Genomic DNA, 26,924 nt, shown 5'->3' on the forward strand with positions numbered 1-26,924 from the left:
GTGGTACTATGTTAATGAATTAAGGATAAACTAGAGGAAAACAGATTCAAAAGAAATGAGAGAGAGAGAATGGCAGGGGAAATGAAAGGAGCATAATCGTCAATAATGTACTGAAATGAGTAAAATTGCGAAAATCAGCACCCATAAAATAGCCAAGCCAGCCTTCCAGAACTGTTGTATCTCTTTGTATCTCCCGTGGAAGATGCTTGAATGCATATGTTCCCTCGCTTTATGCTAAAAGAAAAGGCATATGCTAAAAGAAACATACTTATCGAATTATCTACTATAATTGTCAAAATATTCATTACTAATTGGACGACCAAGAAATTACATGTGCATTTAACTTAACTCACGAAGCATTGACAATTCCGATACAAAATCTTTTGAAGAAAAATAAGGGTCAGGCTACTATATCTAAGTCAACATCTGCATCAGTTTCCCCGTCAATCATTCCTGGCTCCATGTCACCTTCCGTGTCTACTTGTCCTACTTCTCGTGGCTCAGGAGATTCGGAGCTCTGCTTTTGATACTCGTCTGGTGTCGGACTGCCACCTTGAGAATTATTCCCATTGACTGGTGTGGAATCCATGTCCAATGATGCTGGTGGAGCTTCTAGGTCAGTTCTGCCTCCTTCACCATCCATTTCACTTACCATAGCGGCATTCTTTGGAAAAAAAAAAAAAAGGTTGCTTAAATTTTTGTTGCATTCATAATGCGTCATAAAACATCAAGATACAGTAGTCTTGAAATATTTAGCAGTTAGACAACTGTTACAATTGTAAGCACTAAGCCACTAACCCTACAGGCCTACAACCACCAGTCTCATATAACGCTGCTTAGGACTTGGTTCACTATGGAAATACGAACTAGATAGCATTTTATCCAATTTAGTATCTTCCCAATTAACTTTGGTGGTCAATGGACATAAATATCGAAAATAGTTATTTTCATAGATCAAATATGAATCTATCGAACTATTTTCATAGTTATTTTTTGGCCTAGAACAGCGCACCTCATAGCCAAGAAGGCTAAGCTATTCATGTATTTCTGTTGAAAAAAAAAAAGTCAGTTCAGTCACCTGATTATCTTCTGATGTAGGCACGGAACCCTTTGGTTCATCCTTTTTAGCACGTTTAGACTTCTCATTTGTCTTTGTCTGATATTTAGATGCTACCTCTGGTGGCAAAAGCTCAAGCGGAACAACCCCTTCTATGCCAAACTCAGTAAACTGTCATTTGATTAAGAAGATTAAACTAGATCCAGAAAAAATTAAAACATGTAAGATCTTGTCTGTCCAGTAGCACGACAGATTCTGTAAGTTTCACATAAAACACAATCTTACTCTAGAAAATCCTTCCAAGTCCTGTCGAGCTGAAATTCGGAGACCTTTCCAACAATAGACCTGCACAGAGGGAAGCAAATTTTGGAAAAAGGCAAAACGCTTTGTTTTATATACTCTTATCATAAAAGTAATTATAAGAATGTGTTATCAGCGGCAAACGGTTTTATAAAACTAGTTATCAGAAAAGACCAAAAGGAAAAAAGAAAGCCAATGATATAGAAAGGACTTCGGTTAATTTAAATCGGTAACAATCCATTTCTCAACACATACAAATAAAAAAAGACGAGAAAACGTAAATACCTTGTTATTTTTGTGATGATATTCAGCTTCTATACCCGCGGATGGATCCATCTGTCAATTTAAATGTAGATCGGTCATATGCTACATTCAAGCAGATCTACATCTTCAAGCAACATTCAAATCAGGTAAAATAATGACAAAATAACTTTTGACTGACAAAGACAAGGATTCAGGGACTACATCGTCAGCCATAGGCTTCCAGTAATCTGTGACAGCAGGAGTCTGGACACGCTCTGGATCAGTAAGGGCGTTCTGTGAAACAAATACAAATGCAGAACGGCGCCAGATCAGCCGACAGCTGCAGAACCAATAAGAAAATACACATTTTTTTTTGGAATAATCATTAAACTGCATAGCATAAATGAATTTTTGACGCACCGGATTTTGATCAGCCCATTTCCACAGTTGAGAAAGTTCTCTGTTCCCTAATCTCCACCTTGGCTTACTGCACGGACATCATCATTAAACTTCAGCATAATAGACAGCTAAACATATAATTTTAAAAAATAAACACAGGCACATAGAGATCTAATGTCAACAAACTGAAAGCCCGGCTTGATTAAAGCAGCTCAATGCATCCAGAAGCTCTTATAAACAGGAATGTCAAATTAGTCCAAAGGATATCTGAAGTTTTAAATATGACATAGGCTGGATATAGTAATTTCATTTCTGAATGAGCTGAATCTAGTGGCAAACATTTACACCTTACGCGGATAAAAGGGAGGGGACAGTTTCAGCTGTTTAGTTAGTAAGTTGGGTTAGAGGGAATGAAGGGGAAGGAAATGGTCTCTCGAACAACGAGATTACAATCTTTCCAAACATAGAAAATATTTGAATGGAGACATCATAGCTGTATTCCCGCTCCCCTTACCCTCTACAATTGTAACCAAACAAACCCTTACTCACCCTTTCTTTGCATTAGGAATTTAGAGGTAAAGGTAAGAGAAGGAAAGGAAAGGGACGGGACCACGTTTCTTACTTTCTAATTAGCAAAATTCAGTTGGATGGAAACGGAGGGCATGGAAAATAAATTCCTACATTTCCCTCCTACAAGCCAAAATAAAATCCTTCCAGCATAAGAAACATTTAGAAGGAAAACACCAAGGCTCCATTATCAATTATCCAAGTGTATGGTCTTAAGGAGTTAAGGAAAAGACTGATTCCGAGAAAATAGTTTGGGTGAGGTTTAAACAAGCTCTATTATCAATTATCCACGTCTTAAATATCTCTTGCAATTGGTTTTACAAACCTAACCTCAATCATTACTCCATAAATGCGGCAGATAACACCTCGACATGCGGTTATCGAAAATTGTTTAAACTTGGTGAGAGAGAGTGACAGAGATAAAAGGGGGGATTATCATGCTTAAATTTAATGCCTACAAATAAAGACAAACATAACACAATAATAGTAGTGTGACCCTGAGTTCTTGTAATTCTAACTTGTTGGATTCTCTCTATCTTTTAACGCCTTAACGGTATGCGGTCACTTGACTAACCTTTTAAACACCTCTTAAGAAACAGAACAGAAATTTTTTGAACAACAGAGATGACAACATGTCCGTTAAAAGGCGGCCACAGTCATGCCACTGAACCAAGAGATCACTGAAATAATAAATATAGATATAAAAAGATTCATGGAAAAGCTGTGATTCCTAGGCAAGGTGTTGTTGCTTCCTTAGCTATCCAACGCAAGCTGGCCACTGTGGACTTACTGATCAAAAAAAGGGATGATTCTTATTAATAGATGTAGTCTGTGCAAACAGGCTAATGAAACGCATAGCCATTTGTTCTTTAAACACCTGTACTCAAGGCAGGTATGGATGACAGGTTTACTGCAATGGATGGGGATTAGTGGCAGGGGCAATAAGTATAAAGCATAAATTCTTTGGTGCAATAGCAGAGGCAGTAGAGTCTCCAACTTAGCCAAGTTTAAGATTCCATACCGTTTTTTGGGACCATCTAACTTCTTCTCGAATGGTGGTTGTTCGTAGGGTGGACAACCATCACGTTTCCACCATACCTAAAGCAATTTAAACATAAAATTTTTAAGTAGATATTGAAGATATGCTAGAGCATTCAGGTATTTTGAGCAAAATCAATACTCACCCAATTTTTCTCACGTTCTAATATATGCGCAACACTGTTCAGGAACTCCTTCCCTTTAGGAGGAGTCACTTCAATAAGCCTTTTTACACGGTCCTCACAAGTCCTTATTTCTTCTTTCTACAGTCAGCAGCAAACGAATCAGTGTTTTCAAAACAAGAAAATAATTTATTGAGAGCAAAGAAATGTGATCAGAGAACAGTTAGGTCCTTACATATCATACAAATCATTGCAAGTAAGAAAAGGATCAGCTTTTTGTAAGTAAATCTTTCCTTAGTCCTTACTCCAAGTTCAACACATTTTGCGCTGAACCTTGATCTGATTGGAATACTATGACTACTGATAGATACAACGCAGTCCGGAATATAAGCAATGACAAACATAGTGTCAAGAGCAAAATTTGGTAAAACGGCTTACAACTCTTACGTTCAGAACACGTAATTTCAGAACTTTTAACATGAGTTCTAAAATTTTGGTAAGATTGCAACAACAGAATTTTACTTGCCAGAAAAACTCAACAAAAATTTGAAGATCTTAAGCTCAGCCAAACCTGCTTATTGTCCTAAACTTCTAATACTTGTGAAAATGTTCAGTAATCGAATGTGCTCTTGAATTTTATTTTTGAGTTCATTTATATCAGTATTCATAGCTTTACGTGCTTGTACTCCATTTTTTTATTTAAATTTGGTAACATTTATCGAACCCTTTTTATAGAGGGGTAAAGTAATATCGCAGTGCAATAAAAATTGTTGTACAAATTGTATAACTTGTATGGATGACATTATTCTTACTATGACAACCATGTTGCATGTATGAACAAATAAATTTTGTACAACCAACTTCCATGCAAATGATTCCATATTCAATGCCAATAGACTCGAGAGTCAAGACATCCACATACTAACTCGTCAAATGAGCCATGTTAAGAAAGATGAGAATTATATGCATTGGCGCATAAATTGCGCTAATAGCGCTCGAATGGAAGACCTAAGCCAACATTAGTCAATTGACTGCATATCGTTAAGGCGTTAATTGAGACTTATTGAGAGAATCCAACTAGTTATACTTACAAGAACTCAGGGTCACACTACTACTATTATGTTATGTTTGTCTTTATTTGTAGGACTTTCTTTGTGAAAGTTCATATAAGCTTAGGTCTATTAATTGAGACTTATTGGGGCACGCTGAGAGCCAATGCATATAAACTTAAGATTTGAGAACATAGATTATATAATGACTCAACTAATGGATGTCAAGAGTTGATTGACATGAAATATGGAATTTTTCCACAAAAGCTAGCTATACAAAGTTTTGTTTGTTCATACATGTAGTGTGGTAACAGCAATAAGAATAGCAGAAGCCATGCAATTCATACTGCATGGCAACATTGCTCTACCACTCGATAAAAAAAATAAAGGCTCGCCAATTGTCTTCATCAGATTCAAATATAAATATGAAGTTGCCAAGTATAATAGTCGTAGAAGAATTCGAAAATGTAATTCAATAGCAAGATCAATAATTAGTCTCTTACTCTCGTTTAAAAGCGTTTGGATGATGACCTCCCAATGACAGAAGTATACATTCACAATACCATAGATCACATAAAGGGTGTGGGGCAGTACAACACTACAACCTACCATGCATTATGTCGCCTGCAACCTATACTAAGGCCATACAATCAACTATAATAGAAGAGTCGTTTTCTAAAGAGTTAATTAACAATTACTCCCAAGTCCCACTAACACACCACTTTTCAACAATTACTCCCACATCAAATTTTTTTCAAAAATTACTCCCACATTATTAACTCAAGTCAAAATTTGCACCCAAAGCCCTTCCCAGCTGAAAAAATAATGTTGAAACTGACAGAATTGCCCCTCCATTAATATGTTTGAGCATTCCCTTATTTTGTTTCATTTACTCTCTTAATTTCCACCTAATTAATCCCCTTTACCCAATTTTCCCCAAATTTGTGTAAGTTTTTTACTCCATTTCTGTAAGTTCTCAAAGATTGTTAGCTAGTCCCCAAATTTTAACCAAAGTTTTCTACTGATTTCTGTAAGTTCTCAAAGGGACACCACAAATGCATTTCATGGGCTGCTCATGACTACTTTCGTAGCTGCTTTCAATTGACATTTTTAATCCTACAACTGAAAAAAAAAAAAAAAAATAGAGGTCCCTAAAAAACTAAGAACCCTAATTTTAAGTGTAAAGACTGAATAAATTGCAAATAAAAAAAGATAACCAAACAATTACATTGAGTTAGAGGTCTCTCAAACTTAATTGGTTGAATCTAATTGGGGATAGAGTTTGTAAGAAGAGGAGAGTATAATGGTGAAATAAGGAGAGAGGAGAGTGAAATAACATAACATTATAACATAAAGAAGCAAGGGCATTTTCGTCGTAATTTTGGGTTTTAAACTGAAAATTTGAAAATTGAGGGAAAAACACACCCGGGAGTTGTTTTGGATGCAAATTTTGACCTGAGTTAATAATATGGAAGTAATTTTTGAAAAAAAAAAAATTGGCATGGGACTGTGGAAGTATTTGTTGAAAAATGGTATGTTGGTAGGAGTAATTGTTAATTAACTCATTTCTAAATGTCTATAGACGTAAAGTAGTGTGCTTAAATGTATGGTCATCTTTGTCTTTGTTTGGTGGAGATAAACTCTTATGCTTATTAAAGATGAGATTACTATCTATGCTAATTATCTTAGCTTCTTTTTGTGTTCGCATGTATAAGCAAAAGGACAATTTAAAGTGTTTAATGATACATATATGTTAGATAATAAACTTTTCGTATAATATGCTGAAAATTCATATGAAAAAAGAAGCAAACTTCGTGTACTACTGGAGATACGCCTATATTTGATATTTCTATTATTTTCAACCAATTAACCAAATTAAGTTAGGTGAAGACGAAGTCCTTACCTTTTTTTTTGCCACTCCACCCTCACAAACATCTTGAACCACAGCAAACCCCCGAACCCGTGCCCTTCCTGCACTTTCTTATCACGCACAGACAACATCAACCCTAACCCTCCCTTGGAATATAAGTACAACCCCTGTGCAGCCCTTTACCATAATATTTCTTATTTTCCTATCGTGATTTAAGAAATTGAGAAGTGTGAAAATAGCTCATATTATGTGGTCCACTCTTATATAAGTGTCCCACATTGAAAGATGAGGGAAGTTGAACAGTTAATAAACTAAGCAGTTACTCCAATGACTGCTGACTGGTTGTGATGAACCTCCCTTGGGCTATTGAAGTCTCCAACTACTTCACATGGCATTAGAGTACATCTGCTAGACCTAGATCTAACAAATTTAAACTGAGCCGTTTGAGCTGCTACTTCAGGCTGACTCGTAAGAGACCTCACATTTGATAAGGTGTTAATGCCCCCCATGCAAGTGTCTCGCATTGAAGTACGAGGGAAGAGTTGAATCACTTTATATATAAGGAAGTTACTCTTCCCCATCTGGGTTTAAGTTATAAAAATAAATCGCTGCAAAAAAATGTATTTCGAAACCATCAAAAGAGAATATACTTTAAGAAAATCAAATAAAAACCGATCTTTTTGTAAGGCCACACCTTTTAATGTACTATATGCATCTGGGCCACATCCATCTTATTAATATTACACTACTTGAAGGTCCGACTAAATTTTTTAAACAAGGGCGAATTTTTATGAAGATGTGGGGGATGAAAGTAAAAATAGAATAAAATATTGGACAGAAAAAATTATGGTGACGATTGACCTTTGACCGACTGACCTCTGCTGAGCTCCAATATATAGCAAACTTTATATTTGCAGTGAGTTTGAGGTAGGGACCCCTTCTAGCCCTTCCCCTCTGCCTTCGTAGCATATTAACTTTCAACTGTCTAGTGATCCTTCAAGTTTTGGTTTCTTGCCTTCACTAACGATAACTCCTACCCATACACTAAATGCACAGGCTAACGGACATTACTTACCTTTTATAAAAAGCGGGCAAGTAAAGTATTGTAATGATAAAAACGTATTGCAATAATGTGCAAGTGTGGTAACATAACGGCCAGAGTATTGTAAAAATGTGAGTAAGATTGTTTTTGGCAGTTATTGTAATTTAGGGTAGGACAGATTGGAACAATCTAGTTACCCAAAAAGAACATGTAGTCTGTCGTGAGAAAGTAAAGTGAGTAGTTTAGTACTTTAGTATGGGAAGGAATGGCTATTAAATGGCTTTACTGGGCAAATTTGTAATTCCAGAGGAGCAAAATCTATAAATGTCAAGAACTTAGCAGCAAAAAAGCAACAATACACTCTAAAAAAAGGGGGGGACACATAAGGAAAAAAAAAACGAAGAGGGAAGATTAGAAACAAACACAAGTTAATTGTACTGACCATGGCTTCTGTTGGCACATCTTTCTCGTTCTTCCCAGGAGCCTACAGAATAAGAATAAAAGAAAAATAAGACAGGTGACGAATGAATTAATAAACTAAGGAAAATAGACAAGAGCTGCAAAAATATAGATCAAGTGAGAAAATAGATAAATGTATATTTGCGCAACACCGAAACGCAACTAATATTCCCATGCAATTCAGGCAGCACAAGCTGCAAATGTTATCTAGCTTTTAAGGGCAGAGATTTGCCCAATAGATAGGTGCATGTATCCAAGACTATTGCTTCCAGCAAATAAGTTCCATAGCATGTTTCACATCAACTAGACACTCCTCCCAAGAGTCCCAACAAAACACGTCACTTTGAAGCTTCATTTTAGGACAAATCATGGCAATTTTTCACATAACCATGCCTGACACTCCTACAAGCATGAATTGTCAAGCACAGCCACATCTTAGTAACGTAAAACCCTAGATACAAAAGATCATTGTATAAGTGAAATATTTATTGGTGGGCCAAGAGGCTATCAAGTAAAACATCTTCACATAAAAAACAAATTACCAAAATATTGTTTGTCCCAAAATATATAATACTCCCTCCTTTTTTTTCATGACCTCTAGAAGAAGTGGCACAAGGTTTCAAAAAATATAATAAAAAGGATTACAAATCTGTCACTACACTTTCGGTCTCATCCCGATGGTTCTCTCCTGCCCTTCCTCAACCCCTTCTCCATCTCTTCAGCTGCCAGCAACTACTACTACTCTTGTCAAGGAGTCTAGTTAAAGGCAAGCAAAACGAGCTATATTTCACATACGCCTATATAACAATGAAATGATATATCCTCCATAATCCATACAATCACAAGAACAAAATAAAAATCGTCAAATTTTGTAGTTTGCTAGTATATTTCACGCAAAAAGAGGTATAATTGGATTATAAATTCTCTGCAGTGATGTCACGGCAAGTAAAGGTCTGAGAGCAACATGATTGCTAGTGGTTCAACTCAATCTGAGGGTCAGTCAAAAGTGTTCTCCAGAAGGGGATAGCTACTCAGGCCATTGTCACCTCATACAGGATAACAGGAATGCATTCAACTTCAACTGGATGGGGATTCCAGATCTGAAGGTACAGGTTCATCGTGTCAATAGAGAGGTAACCTGATGTATGGATTAATATTATATCTTGTCAAAAAAGAAAATACTGAGCCACTAGTTCATCCGGAACTGGCTGATAATGACAAAATGAGAGGGATGACACAGGAAGATTCAACAGTATAGTGTCTTCTCGTGCACCAAAAGCTCTCTGTTGTGCAGTGATCACAGCAGACATACTGAATAGCCGAAAGCTAGTGATTCAGAATCAACTTGAGGGACCGTTAAAGGAGGTCTAAGGAAGAAGAAAGTTACTCTGGCCATCATCACCTCATAGAGGAATGCATTCAACTTCAAGCGGGATGGGAATTCAGTGGTACAGGTTCATCATGTCAATAGAGAGGCAAACTGGTTATGGATTGGCTTGCCAACTTGGCATTGATCTGATTGTGCACCAGGATTTCATGGATATTTCTCTGCCCTACTACGCCTACCTGATATAGCAGGAATTCAGGATATCACTACAGCAGAGGCATCTAATTGCCGAGAATGGATGTCAGTTTAGACTGGTTCTGCTTGATCTCTGTTTATGCTCTAGCTTATACAGTTTTTGTTGGGTTGTTGAGATTTCTCCCACTTTCCTTCACGTAAATATAGCGTGTGAAAATCGAGTGAAGAGGCATCTCAATAAGGTAATTACCACCGCCTCAGATATTACACCTTCCACCATACAGATACAGTTGACCATACAAGTACAAAAAGGCCAAAACCACATGGTCCTAAAATTAAAAGTTGAACATAGACAAGACAAGAAAGTACCTTGACATAGTCGAACAATATCAAGCACTGTACAAGAACGTGACGCCGAAAGCTGGGATCTTTCAACTGTTATAAAGCAGAGCTTCATCAGATCAACAATCAGAACATGCTACAAAGTCTAATCTTTGCTTTAAAAAGATGGTACCTCCAAACCCATCAATTTGCTGCTGGTAAGATACTTAATGTTTGAAGCTGAGCCCTCTTCCTCAAGATGATTAGCATCACCCACTTCATCACTCAAGGGTTGAGCCTCAAAGGTATTTAGCACAATCTGAATGGCGAACAATTCAAAAACAACATGAAAGGCCCAGGTGAAAACTCTTGACAAATAAAGAGAATCAACAGGAAATGACAATTTAGTAATTACATAGAATAAAAAGGATACCATTAAGCTGGATGTAAATCTGTGCCACTTGGTAAGATTAAGATTCACGGACGGAGGGTTGTAGAAGTATTCCTGGAAGTCACAAATTACAACGAATTCAAACATTACTTTAGAAAACAAAACAAAACTATACATAATGGCATTCATGTTCCAAACTCTAAGAAATTCATGATAGTTAGAAGGCAGTTCTCCAACTAGAAAGCCAACTAGCTCCCAATAAGTCAATTGCATATTTTCCAGCTTAAGAGAACTTGGTAGGACCATCCATGCAAGAAAAAGCAATATATAACTACACTTGAACTAAAAAACAAGAGCACGGCACTATGGGTGTTTTCTTTTGTCAGATAATTAGAAATACATTTAGAGTGACAGCTCTATAGGAAAACGTATACTAGACAAATCACCTCCCCCCCGCCCACACACACACACACACACTACCAGGATTGTTCACATTTCAGGTGTGCACACACACACACACACACCCTTCAAGTACCAGGAGTGTTCACATTTCAGGCGCACGCACGTATGTGCTTCCAATTCTTTCCAATTCTTTGCTACTTGGCTGTAAGCACTAATAAGCTCTTCCCTTAGGGCTGTTTGGTTTGAGGCCTTCAGGAAAGGGCAAGGGAATGAGGGTCAATGATACCCTTTGTTGTTGTTTGTTTGACTCATTTTATCATCCCCTTTCCCCTCTCCTTACTCCCAAACTCCTCTACAATGATTCCCCCCACCCCAAAGGGTATCCCATTCCCTTTCCCCTCTAACCAACTACCACTATCATTCAACGCTAACACCCACCATCAACATCCACCACCACCAAGCTCCACCCCTGCAACCTACCCATGTCTCCCCAACCAGCCACTCTTGTCGCCGTCGACCCTACCCCGTCGCCGGTGACAACCCCGCTGCTGTCCCCTAATATACAGCCTCAAACAACCAACTAGCAACAACTCCTGCCACCCATGACCCCCAAATACGTGCCCCTTGACATTAAAGCTAAATCATGCATTAATATTATCGAAGAACACAGACTGAAGCTTTCAATATCAAAGGGTAATCATTACTTGAGAAACAAATATCAAACTACAAGCTTTTTTAAGCATGATTTAGTTCAGACGAGGAATTCAATTGGATTTCGTATGGTGGTGGGAAAGCGAATCGTGAGGAGGTTTATCAGGGTAGGGAGGGGGTGACAATGGGGTGTCGGGTGGATGCCGGCGACGGCGATGGGGTGGTGGGAAAACGTTGGACTGGTGTTGTCGTGTTGATGTTGTGTCCACGGTGGTTGGTGGATGGATGGTGGTTAATTTATTTGATTACTTTTAGTTCTTATTTTCTTACTTCATACCAAACAACATGTTTAATCAAAAGGTTTCCATTTCCTTTCCCCTTCAAACCCAGTCTTGATTCCATTCCCTTACCCTTTCCCGAACCAAACACCCCTTAGTTCCCTACAGAGACAAGCCGGGCTTAAGTCACCTGACAGAAAGCATCTCCTTCAAAACTATACTGTTAGGTCATATCATCAGGATTTGCTACTAGATGTCAGCTCTGATATACTGTTTCACAGATTAGGTCAAAGAATACCAACAAATGACTTAATTAAGAATACATGGGGAGGAAAAATTTCTCTCAGATAATCAGTAGAACACCTAAAACAAAAAATACTTCCACGATTCCTAAATGATTTACCTGTAAACTCCAGAAAGTCTTGTAGAAGTTGAAATCAATAGAAATACCTAATTAAAAAAGGAAAACAATATCAGAAACACTAGTCAGTGAGCATGCAATTAAGCGCTTGAAAAACATCAAGAGAAGAACAAAAGTACCATCAGGAGGATTGTCTTCATATTTTGTTTCATTTGATGTGTTGAAAACTCCCTTTATGTTCACAGCTATAGCATCAAAGTAACAAAATTACAAAACTCTGCAACATCAAATTTTATTTAATGGACAACTCACAGCAGTACATACCCGAACGTTCAGACAGTGGGAAGAAATGAGCAAGAAACATGAGAATGCGTCCACAAAACACAACATCATTTGCCTGCAAGGACCCACAGATAGAGCAGTTAATCAACACATTCAAATATCATCTGACTGGTTCCAAAACAATCACAAATAATGAAATAATAATAATAAACACTTATCAGTAATGTCCATTAGTATTACTTAAAGCGCCAAACTGAACAAAGCAAAACAATTTAGATGTCGCTTTTATATGGTTAGATAATACGATAAAAAAATGAAAAACAAAATGGAAATCCAAAAACAATTAAGAGCACAAAAAAAGAAACTCAAACACAAAAGCTATTCATGTATTACACGGCAAACTCTATTCCATAGAGACTCCAAAAGCATCTCATTTATTATAGGCACTTCCTGAGTAATTGCCTATTAGTATTATACATCCATCTGAGCATGTCGCAGCATTAGGAAAATTCATCCACCAGCATTTCCCCTTGTTCTAGCTGGAAATTCACTTAATAATGAATGAAATCCAGCCCTGTAGGAGGAAGCAACACTTCATCATCTCACATTTGTCCTTGGGTAATGGCCTGGTGGCATGTAGCTCTTTTGTTTCTTGGTTACAACTTACAGTTGGGGTCAAACAGCACGAGCCAAAGATGTTTTGACAGCTTGAAAAAGGAGCAGATTACAGAAGCATGAGTCTGTGTCACTAGACTACGTGATATTGTATATGCTAGAAATGCTACAGAAGACTGATCAAATGTCTTCTGATGTTGGATATGCGACAGAAAATTTATCAAATTTTTCAGGTAATGCTAATAAGAGAGGTAATAGCTTCTGTTTTTGACATGATGATATAGTTGATGTCAAAGTGTTTCACTTAGAGGAAAATTATCAATATAAGATGCTTCATGGAGGTATTAGCATGGGGAATGCTTATTTCAGTGTCTTCTGACTCTTTTTTTACAAAGATGATTCTACTTACCTTTTTTACTGTGATTTTGTTGTCTAGACTAAAAGTATACTAACATGAGAGAGAGGCCGTGAGGGAAGAAAACAAAAAGTATTTTTTATATAACATATACTCCATTGTATTAATTAAGGGACACCAACCAAGAGGGAGAGTGATGATGCCCATGTACAAAAAGATCTCTTAGAAGTGATGTCCATCTATACAAAAATACAATGGGGGTGACACCCTCATACAAAAATACAACCTAAAAGTGACGCCCATATACATAAATGCTCTATGGCTATCATGGGTAACTTGATCCATAAAAATAAGCAGAGACAAGTTTCGATTTGGGTGAAGCATAGGGCTCCAAGTATAACTACAAAAAATGAAACTTCAACTCTTGAAATGAAGATGCCACATCATCAAACGTGCGATGATTCCATTCAATCCAAGTGCACCACATTTTATGTGACCCACTCAGCATAAACAGATTCTAGTTTATGTTTAAACAAACTAGATAAAGTCTCTACACAACAATTTTGGCCCATCACAATCACGAGTTTCTGTTATCTATCTAAATAATCAAATAGGAGAATAGCTATATGAAAATACAAACATCGAAGCACAGTTCATGTATGAGAGGTAAAGCCACATTAGAACCTTTGACAGGCGTCGAAGGAGCTGATTACACGTCCTCAGCATCACAAGTTTGCCGCGAGCGAACAGTTCTTGCTATGAAACAACACAGTTCACCATATTAAACTATGAAGTGATGCAACTACAATATCTAAGGGAAATGAGGTCTCGGTATACAATTCAAACCTTTCCAAGTATATCTTGCTTGCTCTCGATGTAAGCAAATACATCTTTGCAATTCTTCACTGTTGACATTTCTGTCAAATCTTCCAACAACTGAAATATCATGCCACCCTCCACATGTTCTTTCTCACAGAGATACAGCACAATGTCTGTATCAAGAAGGAGAGACACACGGTTAAGCATAGAACTAGCCTTCAACCTTCATGAAAGGAGAAATAAAGTGTGACCGCAATCATTGAGCCCTTTAAATTAAGGCAATACTGTAAACTTACGTACATCACAGATACAACCCTTCCCAGCTCATTGGAAGAGCCTTGTTAAAGGACTGTGATTATGGTATTATGTGGAAACAATTCATAAGGCTCGAAGCTTCAAAATTCAAGGTAAACTACTTGACAAAGCATGATTCAGAATGTAGTACAAAAGGAATTCATGACAAGTAGACAGAATGCATGGCAAATCCAAACATGATGATGAAGTATAGATGCACATCTAAACATGAAGATGAAGTTTAACAGCATAATCAATACCAACAAATTGTAGAACATTGGAAAGTTCCATTACAAACGCAATGAAATAGCTCCCGCAACAAAAGAATACACACAAAAAAAAAATTAAAAAAAAAAGTAAACATAACCACATACTAGAAATAACACTGTTACATACCCAGAAGACGTTGAATTTGACCCTGTGAATTATCACTATCGGCAATGGATCGACCATATTGCATGATGGGCTCGCCAGATTGTACTGCAGAGGACTACATTGATACACCGGCAAACAAATCAAACTTTGATACAACGCAAGATGAGTTAAGAGAGAAATCCAGCTTGGAAAATAATGAGTAAACATTGTGCATGATCCTACCTAGAATCAGAGGCCGTCGGCTTATGCGACACAGGAGTCTAGTTATCCAATAATAAATGAAAACATAAGTGTGTTAGGGTTGGACTAACCAAATAAAAGAAGTTTGTAAGGGTTCGAAAATCTTTAAACAGATAAATATGAAAAGGTAATAAATTCACAAATTCTAAGGGCAGTGAAAATCCTTCTATTATAACTTATAAGGCAATCACTGGTTTTTACGTGATTTTAATATACTTTTTGCAGACCAACAAAGCATTTTGTGTCTAAAGCACCAACAAAAATAACTTTATCGAAAAATTCACATGGTACCCCCAAGGTCTGCAACATTGCACGTCGTACCACTCTTTTTAAACCAGAAAAGTTTGTCAAACATATCTTTTGACCACGAGTTCAAAATGCGGCAAAAAAAAAATTCAAATCGATGATCTGTACGAGAACTACGATTTGCAAAAAAATGCTGCATTCCAAACTCGTGGCCAAGAGAGAAATTTAGTCAAAGTTTATTCGGCAACAGACTTTGACATACAAAAACTCCTAGCTACGAGCCTACGATTTAAATGAGGGAAAAAATTCAAATGTTAGTTTTTGTAAAGGCGACTGATTTGAAAAAAGAAAAAAAATCATCATTTTTTGAACTTGTAAACACGAGTTATGATCAGTGATTCAAAATGAGGGGACGAGGGGTACTACATGAATTTTCCGTAACTTTATAGAATCGAAAGAAATTTTTTTTGTGACAGAGCATGTACTTATTACAGAATATACTACGACAAGATACTGATAAATATATTGGATATATGCGTACCACCAACTCTCGAAGTAATGTCCTTAGAATGTTCTCCAACAACTGGTTCTCTTCCAACAACAGTTTAGTCTGTCTCTGCGAATCACACACTTTCAAACATGAGAAAATGATAATTTCATTCATTAGGAAGCACCCAAACCATGATTCATGCAAAAGAAGACAGCATGGGAGGCAATGTCTGAGTCCTAGTCCTAACTCGCAAATGGTCAAGACGAAAGCAGTATAACACAGATATACAAGCCTCATCAAGCAACCAATGCCCTGACCTTGCGCAAATAACTAAACGAACTAATGAAGAACGTATTACATCAACCAAAACATAAACCCTCAATTCTAAATGGTCAAGCCACCTCGCTAGTCCAAACATCATCCACTTACAGTTTCATGAAAGAAACATATGTCATGACCTCAGATAGGAACTGCTTCTTTCTCCCATTTGTACAATCAATTTTCGAATAAGTAGAAAAACGTCTATAAATAACTTCACATCGAAATCAAATCACTCGATTTCCATGCCACTTATTGCCACATAACTACCAAAACACGACTATCAGAAGAAAACCTATAATCAACTTCACATTGAAAATCGACTCATTCGATTTCCATGCCACATAACTACCAAAACACGGACTATTGGAAGAAAACCTATAATTAACTTCACATTGAAATAAACTCACTGGATAGTAAAAAAAAACACAGTGACATTCTTCAATATTTACAGTTTTCAACAAATTGAAACTACCGTGGTTACACTAAATATAAAGAATTGAACTTCAATTATCCAAATAATTTGAAAAGATGAATTAAAAGCCAAATGAATTGAATAAAGAAGTACCTGAGGTTTAATGGCTTCCTGAACAGTTTGAAGAGCAAAAGTCTCAGGTGGATCAGCATACGATAGTGCCCTAACAAAAACATCCTGAAAAACGAGAAATAAATAAATTAAAATATGGAGATTAATTGAATTAGAATTGAGCAAAAGATGTGAAATTAGGTTTGCGAAATTTCAGAAATAGGGATTAAATTGGTGAGTCTAATGGCGAAATGAGAAGAAGGAGGAGGAGGAGGAGGAGGAGGAGGAGGAGGAGGAGGAAGAGCTTGCCATGGTAGAAAGCTGATTTGTTCTGCAAAATTGTTCAACGTTGTAGTGGAACAATGTCTGTAATGTATATTGTATAGCTATGTCTGTAAGACTGTAGTTCTCTTTTGTGGGAATTTACTTTTGGGTGATGCTAAAATTATAACGAGGGGTGATAAACATTTACCTTCCCTAAAATCACAAAATTAGGACTCAAATCTTCAATATCAACTCTCCATGGGAAGGGTATAATTTCTCGTGGGATAATGGTCAAGTAGGAGATGCTAACAGACACTGTATGCTTAACAGAGCTTTGAGTTCTTCTACCTGAACGGATATGTTTCCTTATGCTCGCCTTTTTTTACCTCAACAGGGAGTGGTCAGACCACGCGCCGATCAAGCTTATCTTAAATAATAGGGTTGAGGGGGTGCAGGGAGGTCGTGGCTTCAAGTTCGAGCAAATTTGGGTCGGAGAGGAAGGTTGTGCCGAGGCCGTGGAGAGAGGGGTTGAGCGAGGCAGAGGGGATTTGGTGAATATTTTAGAGGAGTGCGGAAGTAAATTGAGAAAGTAGAAGGGTACGAATATCAATAAAATTGGCCGGGGAATTACGACTAGACAGAGACAACTGAGCCGGCTGGATTCGATGGATAGAACTGTGGAGAATGTCCGCTTAAGACGCAAATTGGTGGCTGAGATCGCTAACTTACGACGGCAAGAAGAGCTATACTGGAGGCAACGTTCGAGGGCGCTTTGGTTAAAGGATGGGGACAAGAATACCAAATTCTTTCATACAAGAGCAGGGGAACGAAAGCGGAAAAATTATATCGCTAAATTGATTGATGATGAGGGAGTTGCTAGACATGGGGATGTTGTTGTGGGTAGCGTCGCTAATAGCTACTTCCAGCAGCTGTTCACGACGGAGACCCCGACTGTCGAGGAAGATTTTTTGGACAGGATACGCAATAGAGTCACGGCTGAAATGAATGAGAACCTCGGGCGGGAATATAGTGAAGAAGAAGTGTTTGACGCGCTAAATCAAATGCACCCCATCAAGGCACCGGGTCCGGATGGAATGAATGGGTTATTTTACCAAACTTATTGGGGTTCTATAGGGCCAATTGTGACGGAGACAGTATTAGCTATCCTGAGAGGGGAGAGATCGCCTGCAGAGCTGAACAAAACAAATATTGTGCTTATTCCTAAGAAGAAAGCTCCGGACAAAATTCGTGATTTTCGACCGATTAGTCTCTGCAACGTGGCGTACAAACTGGTTTCTAAAGTACTTGCTAACCGTCTGAAAATTTTTCTTGGTGATATTGTCTCAGAAACCAAAGTGCTTTCACACCAGGTAGGGTCATTTCGGATAATGTTATGATAGCTTTTGAAGTCTTCCATTTTATGAAGAATTGTCGAAGCACAGAGGGCATAATGGCTCTAAAACTCGATATGGCGAAAGCTTATGACCGAGTTGAATGGTTGTTTCTTAGGAGGGTTTTAATTGCTATGGGCTTGGATAGGAATTGGGTGGCGCGGGTTATGGCCTGTGTTACTTCGGCGGCCTTCTCGATTCTAATCAATGGAGTGCCTACGGAGGAGTTCCGGCCATCACGGGGGTTGCGACAAGGGGACCCCCTCTCCCCTTACTTGTTCATCCTTTGTGCCGAGGTTCTGTCGAGTTCTATGCGTAGAGCGGTTGAAATGGGAAGTTTACATGGGGTCCGGATAGCTACCAATGCTCCTCCTATATCGCATCTCCTTTTTGCAGACGATAGCATATTTTTTATGAGAGCTAGGACTGAGGAAGCAGACACGGTCAAGAGCATTTTGAACCGATATGAACAAGCCTCGGGGCAGCTGGTTAGTCTCGAAAAGACAACTATCTCCTTTAGTAAAGGTGTGCCCATACAAAAAAGGAACAATCTGGCTACGAGGTTGGGGGTTGTGGAGGTTGAAGAGCAGGAGAGGTACTTAGGTCTCCCAATGGTGCTGAGTCGATCGAAAAAAGTCCTCACGGATATCTTAAGGGATAAGCTGTGCAAGAGGTTAAATGGTTGGCGTGGGAAAATCTTGTCTAGGGCGGGTAGAGAAGTTCTTATAAAGGCCGTGGCCAGTTCACTTCCTACCTATGTTATGAGCATTTTTAAAATTCCTGTCAACTTTTGCGAGGAGCTTAGATCTTTGATATCGAGATTTTGGTTGGGGCAGGACGAGGGCAAAAAGGGGATCAGTTGGGTTTCATGGAGGAAATTATGTCGATCGAAGAGTCTTGGAGGCATAGGTTTTAGGGATTTCCATCTGTTTAACATGGCACTCATAGGGAAACAAGTATGGCGGTTAATGACGGAGCCGAATGGTCTTTGGGCACGTAATATGCGGGCTAAATACTACCCTTCAGACGATGTTATGACTGCTAGAACTGGTTATAATCCAAGTTATACGTGGAGAGGTATTATCGAGGCACGTAATATGTTAAAACGAGGGTGGAGGATACGGATTGGGGACGGCTTGTCCACACGCGTGTGGGGGGATGCGTGGTTACCCGAGACACAGACCGACTGTATTGTGTCTCCACGGGTCCTGGGTAGGGAAGAAATGAGGGTAACGGAGCTCATGGAGGAGGAAGGTGGAGGGTGGGACGAGGAGCTGCTACACACGGTATTGCTCCCTTTTGAGTGCGAGCGAGTCATGAACATTCGTCTAAGTTCTTTCAAGCCGGCTGATTCGTGGTACTGGAAGGAGGAGAGGGACAGGATTTATTCGGTTCGTTCTGCATATCGAAGTCTTGTTGGGGGTCGTGAGGAGTTGGAAGTGTGTTGGACCTTTAGTCCTAATTAATTGTTTTGATAATGACAGTAATGATTTGTATGTGGACTTAATATATAAACATATGCGTGTAATTGTGTGCTTAAGTCTTTATTTAGAAAGGAACAATTACAATGACGCAAGCTTGAAGTTTGGACCAAGGAGGTACAACTTCAAATACATTTGATCGATGCATTCAAGCAAGATCAAGATTGGAAATCAACCACGAGACTCAAGATGAGAGACTTGTGAAGAGACGATTCGTGTACTGAAGATCTACTGAAGATTAGATAGTATAGGTCGTCATTCGGTAATGGTTTTACTTTGTTTTATTTAAAGGTTAGTGAAGTTATGACCTAATAGACATAACTTCATTGCTAGACAAAAATGATGCGTTAATTTTTGGAAAATATATTTTTAATGGTTTATAAAAATAAGAGAGTATTTATTTTAATTGGAATTTATTAATTAGAATTTAAGTTAAATAAACTATTGGTTTGTAACACGATATTTATATCGTCATGCAACCTAGGGCTTTAACTAAATTCTATCTCGTTTTGTTGCGGGCTATAGAAGCAAGAAGTGGACCGAAGGAGCCCTAGAGGCCGGCCAAACCCTAGGTGGCCGAACCCTAGGTGGGCCGAACCCTAGGGAGGCCGAAACCCTAGGGTGGCCGAAACCCTAGGAGGCCAAATCTCCTCCTTCCTTTCTCTTCTTACTTGTTCATCAAGTTGTTAGGATTTATTCTTCCAGAATATTCCTAGGCCCTAATTCCAGAACATTCCAAACCCTAATTCACTCTACTATAAATACTCTCATTCATTCAACATTAATTGTTGACACACACATCTACAAATTTCAAGAGAGAAAAATATTTTAAGCAAAATCATTTGAGCTTTAATTCTTATTTTCCAAATTTGCTTATACAAAAATTACGCATCATATTTGTCAATCACTCAAAGAAAAATCGTTATAGGATACTAAATACACAAGGATAGTATACTCACTCGCATAACGTGAGATTAGTATTTGTCGTTGTATTTTTCTTATTAACGTAAGAGCAACCTAGAGTATTTAGCGATACTCAATCTGAGTTATAATCATATAGTTGATTATACGAGTGGATTGATAATTTTTGTAATCCGGAGAAAGGTACTAAAAATTATTAATCAAGAATAGTGGACGTAGGTTTCGACTTGTGAAACTGAACCACTTCAAAATCCTGTGTGTCTCTCTTTCTCTCTCTCTTTATTATTGTTATTTCGATTGTGCATTTATTGTTAATAATTTAATTAGTTGATTTTAATCAATAAAATCAATAATTAATTTATATCATATATTTCGAAAAAGCGGTCATCGTTTTTAATACTCAATTCACCCCCCCCCCCCCTCTTTCGTATTCGATCAATAGACTCCACAAAGTGGGCGGGGTTTCAAATTGGGAAAGGGAAAGGTGGCTCTGGAACAGGTTGTGGAAAGTCCCGGTATGGTCCCGTGTGAAGCTTTTCTTATGGCAACTTTGTAGTGAGGCTCTAGCAACAAGAGTGAACATCGCTTCTCGAGTCCGAGGTGAGTCATCTTTTTGTTCTTTATGTAATAATTTTAATGAGTCGAGTCTTCATCTTTTCCGTGATTGTGCTTGTGCTGAAGCTGTGTGGGAGGGGATTGTGCTTGGGGAGGAGGGAAATGAAGGTGGAGGTATTAGGGATTGGGTGGAGGCTAGGTGGCGGGATTTAGGTCATCGGGAACATGCTCTTTTCATGGTGGGGTGTTGGGCGATATGGGAACATCGCAATAAGGTGGTGTTTGATACGAGGGAGGTGGACGTGTTGGGGATCATTCGCCGGATACAGGATGTCATGAATGAGATGGAAGGTGGGGGTTTTGTACGGGAAAGAAAGGATGACGAGGGGTCGGGTAAAGGGGCGAAGGAAGGAGGAAGGGCATGGGTGGCACCACCATCGGAGTATGTGAAAATAAATGTGGATGCGGGGATAACGGAGGGTGAGGGCATCAGTATTGGAGTGGTGTGTAGGGACGAGAGGGGTGCGGTTCTTTGGGGCATTTCGCAGGTACAAGAACAACAATGGGACTCACAGATGACGGAGGCGGTTGCTATCATGGAAGGGATTAGCGAAGCTGCGAGGCGAGGACACACAAAGATTGTGATGGAGAGTGATTGTTTGCCAGTCATCGAGAGGTTGAAGAAGAAGGACACGGGACGGAGCATGTTTTCTCTCGTTTTACAAGATATTTTATTTCTATGTATTTCGTTTACGTCTGTTATTTGGTTGCATACGAGTCGCGTGAACAATTCTGTGGCGCACTCTTTAGCTCATCTGTTACCTAGAGTAGTCGGTAGACATGTGTGGTCGGAAACTTTACCACCGACTGCGAACATTGCTGTTTGTTTTGATTCTCGATTAATGCAGTAAGGCCTTCAGGTTTTCTCAAAAAAAAAAAAAAAAAAAAAAACTCTCCTAACCGTTTTATAGTTTTTATACGACCAGCAGAATAAAAGAACATAGTTGCTCTTTAATGAACATTTTTTACTTTTTTATGGACTCTTTTCATTAATTTTCCATTTCATATCCTTTTAGAAAATAAGAGAAAGAAATCTCTTTCTTTTTTATTTTCGGTTCCTTTAACAAATTAATCAAAATCCTACCAAATTCATCAATTATTCACTTAATTCATACATTAAACAAGTAGTTATTGTAATTTCGTCAACAATATCTCAAATTTTTGTACCAAAATTAATTAGTTACAAATTCAATTAGGCTAAATTTTAAAATTAGGGTTTCACTCAAGAAGTGGTTGTTGGGTGGTTGTGGTGGGCGCGGCAGGTGGTGGACGGTGGTGGCGCGGGGTTGGGCGTCGGAGAGGCAGAGGTTGTGGCAGAGGAATAGGTTAGGTGAGATTGAAAGGGTGAGGCTTTGCGCGTGCTCAAGTATAAGGTGCAACTCCGGTGAGGGAGGGGCAGATGATGGCTGCGATGGTTGTGGGTCTCAGGCGTAGTGGCGGCGGCGGTGGCAGCTCTAGAAGGTGGTGGTGATGGATGTTTAGGGTTCTGATTTATTTTGTTAAAAGGGAAAGGGAAAAAGAGAGACGGACTAGCCTGGAATGAAGGAAACAATTAGTGGGCTAATATTTTAAGGGAAATAATTACCGGGGAATATAGTTGAGTAAGTAATATGTTTCTTATTTGCAAGTTTGGAATGTTAAAAGAATTATTACTGGGATAATCTATTTTCGGGTTTGGTAAAAGTGTAATTAGTTCATTAGGTATAAAATGAATTCATACTTGTTCAATATAGAGAGTAATGCATAACTCCAGTAATAGTTACCGTGGGTAATACATAACCCCTCTATGGGAGCAATGAGTAATGCATTACTCCAGTAATAGTTAATCACTCTCATACCAAACTCACTAAAATGACCCCAAATTATTACTCCCTTATTTTTTTTCCTCCTTTCCCCCTCAAACCATGTCCATGATTATGTAAAAGATGTGCATGAAACTATGAAAGAGTATAAGAATAGGCGGAAAATTTATACTGGACTTTTAATAACCTGATATTTTATAGTGAAAACTAACGTAAATATACAAGTTATCAATATAAAATATTAAGTTATCAAAATAAAATATTATTTTATACTTAAATTAAGAATTTAGTTATTCTATATACAATTGAAATTAGTAGGTTAGTAGTGTAACACCCTCATGCTCCAAGTGCCTTACCAGGACCACTTAAGGCATGGAAGTGCTACCATCTCGGTTACCCGAGGTAATGATAATCAAATAGACAATAACGAAACGTACCTTAATAATAATGAAGTTTAAAACTATACAACCAAATCCGAAACTGATAAAAGAAAATACAAAGGTTCTCAAATGTTAAACCAACTAGCTAAAGAACAACATTTGACACAGCGAAAGACTTCTAAAACAGCTCGTGATGACTCAACCCAGCTATCCCATGCGCATCAACCATACCTGCTCAATAATTGCTCATCACCCCCGAATGGATCACCACAGTTTTTAAAACTAGTGCAACACAATCCCCACAACTCCATCTCCTCTCCACACATCTGACTACACACTGAAGTGTGTAGCCCTGCCAGAGCACCCATCGCAACAGGTACTCCTCGCCGCCAGTGGGGGACCGCAGCCGTTCCCACCTAAGCCCCACTCATCTCCATCGAGCGATAAACCCATGTTCATTAATGTGCACATCCTTTCTGTGGCGGGTTCCATAGAAGGCGAATCAAGGGCGTGAAGCCACTCCCGCAAGTGACTCCACTCAGCCGGAGGCGTACCCTGAAGATCACAGACAGATACACAACCAATCAACAATATACAATCAATAACCATCAAAATCAAACCAACAATATAATTAACCAACAATCACCATCGCAAACACCACACATTATGTAGCCAATACTGAGTAGGGAAACCCTACCTGGAAAGCAATCACCAAGATCGTCACAATCAGCTAATCGCAATCGTTCTTCAGTGAAATCATCTCCTATAGACACACAATCATACAATCACAATCTAACATCAACCATACTCCCCAAAACCCCCAAATTACCCAATTAGGGTTTCAACTAAAATCAATAAAACGATATAAAAATCATACTCGGAGCGTACCCACAATGCGACGATCTCACAGGCGCAAAGAACTCAACGATCCGACGACTCTAGCCTTTAGGATTTGCCAACAACGCGACGAGAGAGAACTACGTAACTTCTTTTTCTTTTGAAAGGTTTAGAAAGGTGAAAAAGTGATTTAAGAAAATGACGGAAGCCTTTTATATTAATCTCGCATTATTAGCGAAACCCGTCAAAACAAACCCGTAAAACACACTTACTTGATCGAGTAAGTGACTTACTCGATCGAGTGCCACACGTACTCGATCGAGTACCCATCAGGTAGACTACTGTTTCGTATAAAAACATACTTACTCGACAGAGTAAGTACCACTCGATAGAGTACCCGTAGACATAGAAAACCGTAGTATTACGAGTAGTACGTCTCTTTGAGTCATACTCCATACGAAGTAGTATTAATTTACATAATGAAATATAAAAGTCTAATGTTCTAGTAGTCAACTACAAAATGACGGGTAGTTACAACATGTTGGTGGAGTACGGTGGATTGAGCACAAGTGTTATCGTCCCGATTTAGCCCTAGATAACATTTCATTTCTAGTTCTGCGTCTGCACCTTGGCCACTGCATCGTCATTTACCCCTTTTGCCAACTGTATGTGAAAGAGTAAAATTCGTTATTGAAAAAAAAAACGGTCTTAAGTTATATTTTTAACTTTTAGATGCAAGAGTAGCAAGATCAAGCCGTAAAGGCAAACTTGTGCAAAAGAGGGCATTGTAGGTTTGTTTCACATAGGTAGAACAAATTAAGCTCTTATTCGCATACACATACTTGAATTCTTGAGATAAGTTTCAAAAGTAATCACTTGAATTCTTGAAATAAGTTCTAAATAAGTTCTGGTTATTTGTTACTTTTTTTATTTTAGTGTGGCTCATCCATTTGTTTACCTTTCTATATTAGGAGTGTTTTTTATCTATGATTTGATTGTAACACCGCCACTTATCAAGGAGCCTTAAAAAAAACCTTCCCTAATAACCTAGGGCGTTACCATCTCGGTTAACCGAGGTAAGTATATCAAATAGACCATAAAAGAACGTTTAGTTAATGTAGTCTTACTGTTTATACAAAACATAACCAAAAGGGATTACAACTCCCAAAAGAAAGAGAAAAGAACAACTAAAGTATAAAGTGACAACGGCAGCTAGCTAAAAAGGCATGATGACTCGATCCCATCCATATCCCGCAAGCAACATCAACATCCAATACCTGTTAAACCAACTGCTCATCATCCCCGAATGGATCACCACATTTTTGAGAACAATAAACGAGGTCAGTTAACTACATAACCAAGATAAGAGAACACAAAGATACAACCAATATACAACCAATCCAAACTGTAGTAACCATCCTCCAAATTCCAATAGTAACCAGTAACCGACTATACATCGAATATGTAGCCTTGCCGAGTTACCCATCGCAACAGGTAACCCACACCGCCTATGGGGGGCCGTGCCCTTGCCCACCTAAGCCCCGCTCATTGCAACGAGCGAACCCAAATCATTAATGTGCACATCCCCATTGTGACGGGAGCCACAAGAGGCAAACATGGGGTTGGAACCATCTCCCAAAAATGGTCCCAAAACAACAGTACAAACCAACAATACAATCTCAACCAATCTTAATCCAATGGGACATGTTATACAACCAATCGCAATCAATCTTAAATCAACTATACAATCAACTGAGTAGGAAAACCCTACTTTTCCGCAAATCCACAGAACGTGGCAATCATCTTTATGGTCTATACAAACTTATTCTCTTAACAAACTAAGATACACCAAATCTTTTATTTACCAATTCTTATCCAAATTATTTTTCCATATTATTTTTTCTACCAAAATATATTTCAAAAATATTTACTTCAATTGACCTTATGCGACATATTTGCCATAAAACATTCAACCTGTGGATACCTCATTTCTGCACCTCCCGCAAACCACCCGGCGATGATTGGGCCGCATGTTTGGTATACGGAACGATTTATGACAATTCGTAAGTTTATCATCAAGTGATAGCTCAAATACTTGTGTTTACCCCTTGGTCGTCATCTATGCGCCGTTACGGTCGTTTTGACAGTAATTAGAGTTCATTTGGAGTCCGGGTCAAAAACCGTCTTCATTTTCTAATAACCGTTTAAAATGTCGGGTCAGAATATTCTGGAATGTTTCGGATATTTTTATTCCATAATATTATCTTTTAATCTTTTGGTAAAGTATTTTCCGGAATTATATTTTAAATAATAAGGAAATTAAGATCAACCGCAATTCCCTAATAGAAACGCGGAAAATCTTTCTTCTGTAGGAGGAAACCTTTGGGGAAAGGACGCAGCACCTGTTGCGCCTCTTCCAAGAGCCGCAGTGGTTGTTGCGCCTCTTCCCCAGCTCCTCTCTGCGTATTTTAAGATCTTTTCGAGATTTACTTCCAAAGTTTTACCGAAACCCTAATTCCTCCGTGTGATTAGTATAAATAGGGACTTTCGTTCCTCATATTTTTCATGCGAGTGTCCGCCCTTCTCTTCTCCCTTTGCATT

The 26,924-nt window shown here is 38.5% G+C and overlaps 1 protein-coding gene across 1 annotated transcript; it reads right to left on the reverse strand.

Annotated features, from left to right (window-relative positions):
• Positions 1 to 288: 288 nt before the first annotated feature.
• On the reverse strand, positions 289 to 17,149 carry LOC141592257 (THO complex subunit 1). The gene is made up of 21 exons (XM_074412862.1): positions 16,942 to 17,149; positions 16,675 to 16,758; positions 15,840 to 15,914; positions 14,834 to 14,927; positions 14,171 to 14,316; positions 14,009 to 14,080; positions 12,397 to 12,469; positions 12,252 to 12,317; positions 12,115 to 12,161; positions 10,423 to 10,494; positions 10,183 to 10,308; positions 10,038 to 10,103; positions 8,130 to 8,171; positions 3,751 to 3,867; positions 3,588 to 3,664; positions 2,021 to 2,087; positions 1,823 to 1,894; positions 1,643 to 1,693; positions 1,343 to 1,402; positions 1,079 to 1,228; positions 289 to 664 (listed from the first exon to the last, which is right to left on the reverse strand). Exons 1-21 carry the CDS (start codon positions 16,942 to 16,944, stop codon positions 401 to 403), a joined length of 1,824 nt encoding a protein of 607 aa, XP_074268963.1. The 5' UTR covers positions 16,945 to 17,149; the 3' UTR covers positions 289 to 400.
• Between the last annotated feature and the right edge of the window lie 9,775 nt (positions 17,150 to 26,924).

Source organism: Silene latifolia, chromosome 7 (assembly GCF_048544455.1).
Source record: "Silene latifolia isolate original U9 population chromosome 7, ASM4854445v1, whole genome shotgun sequence".
NCBI classification, from domain to species: Eukaryota; Viridiplantae; Streptophyta; class Magnoliopsida; order Caryophyllales; family Caryophyllaceae; genus Silene; species Silene latifolia.

Excerpts from the sequence above, each read along its gene's own strand:
- LOC141592257 (XM_074412862.1), bottom strand. Across the intron at positions 12,470-14,008 it reads TCCTTCGACGCCTGTCAAAG|GCAAATGATGTTGTGTTTTG; the intron begins GTTCTAATGTGG and ends GGGTCCTTGCAG. Across the intron at positions 3,868-8,129 it reads ATGTGCCAACAGAAGCCATG|AAAGAAGAAATAAGGACTTG; the intron begins GTCAGTACAATT and ends TGCTGACTGTAG.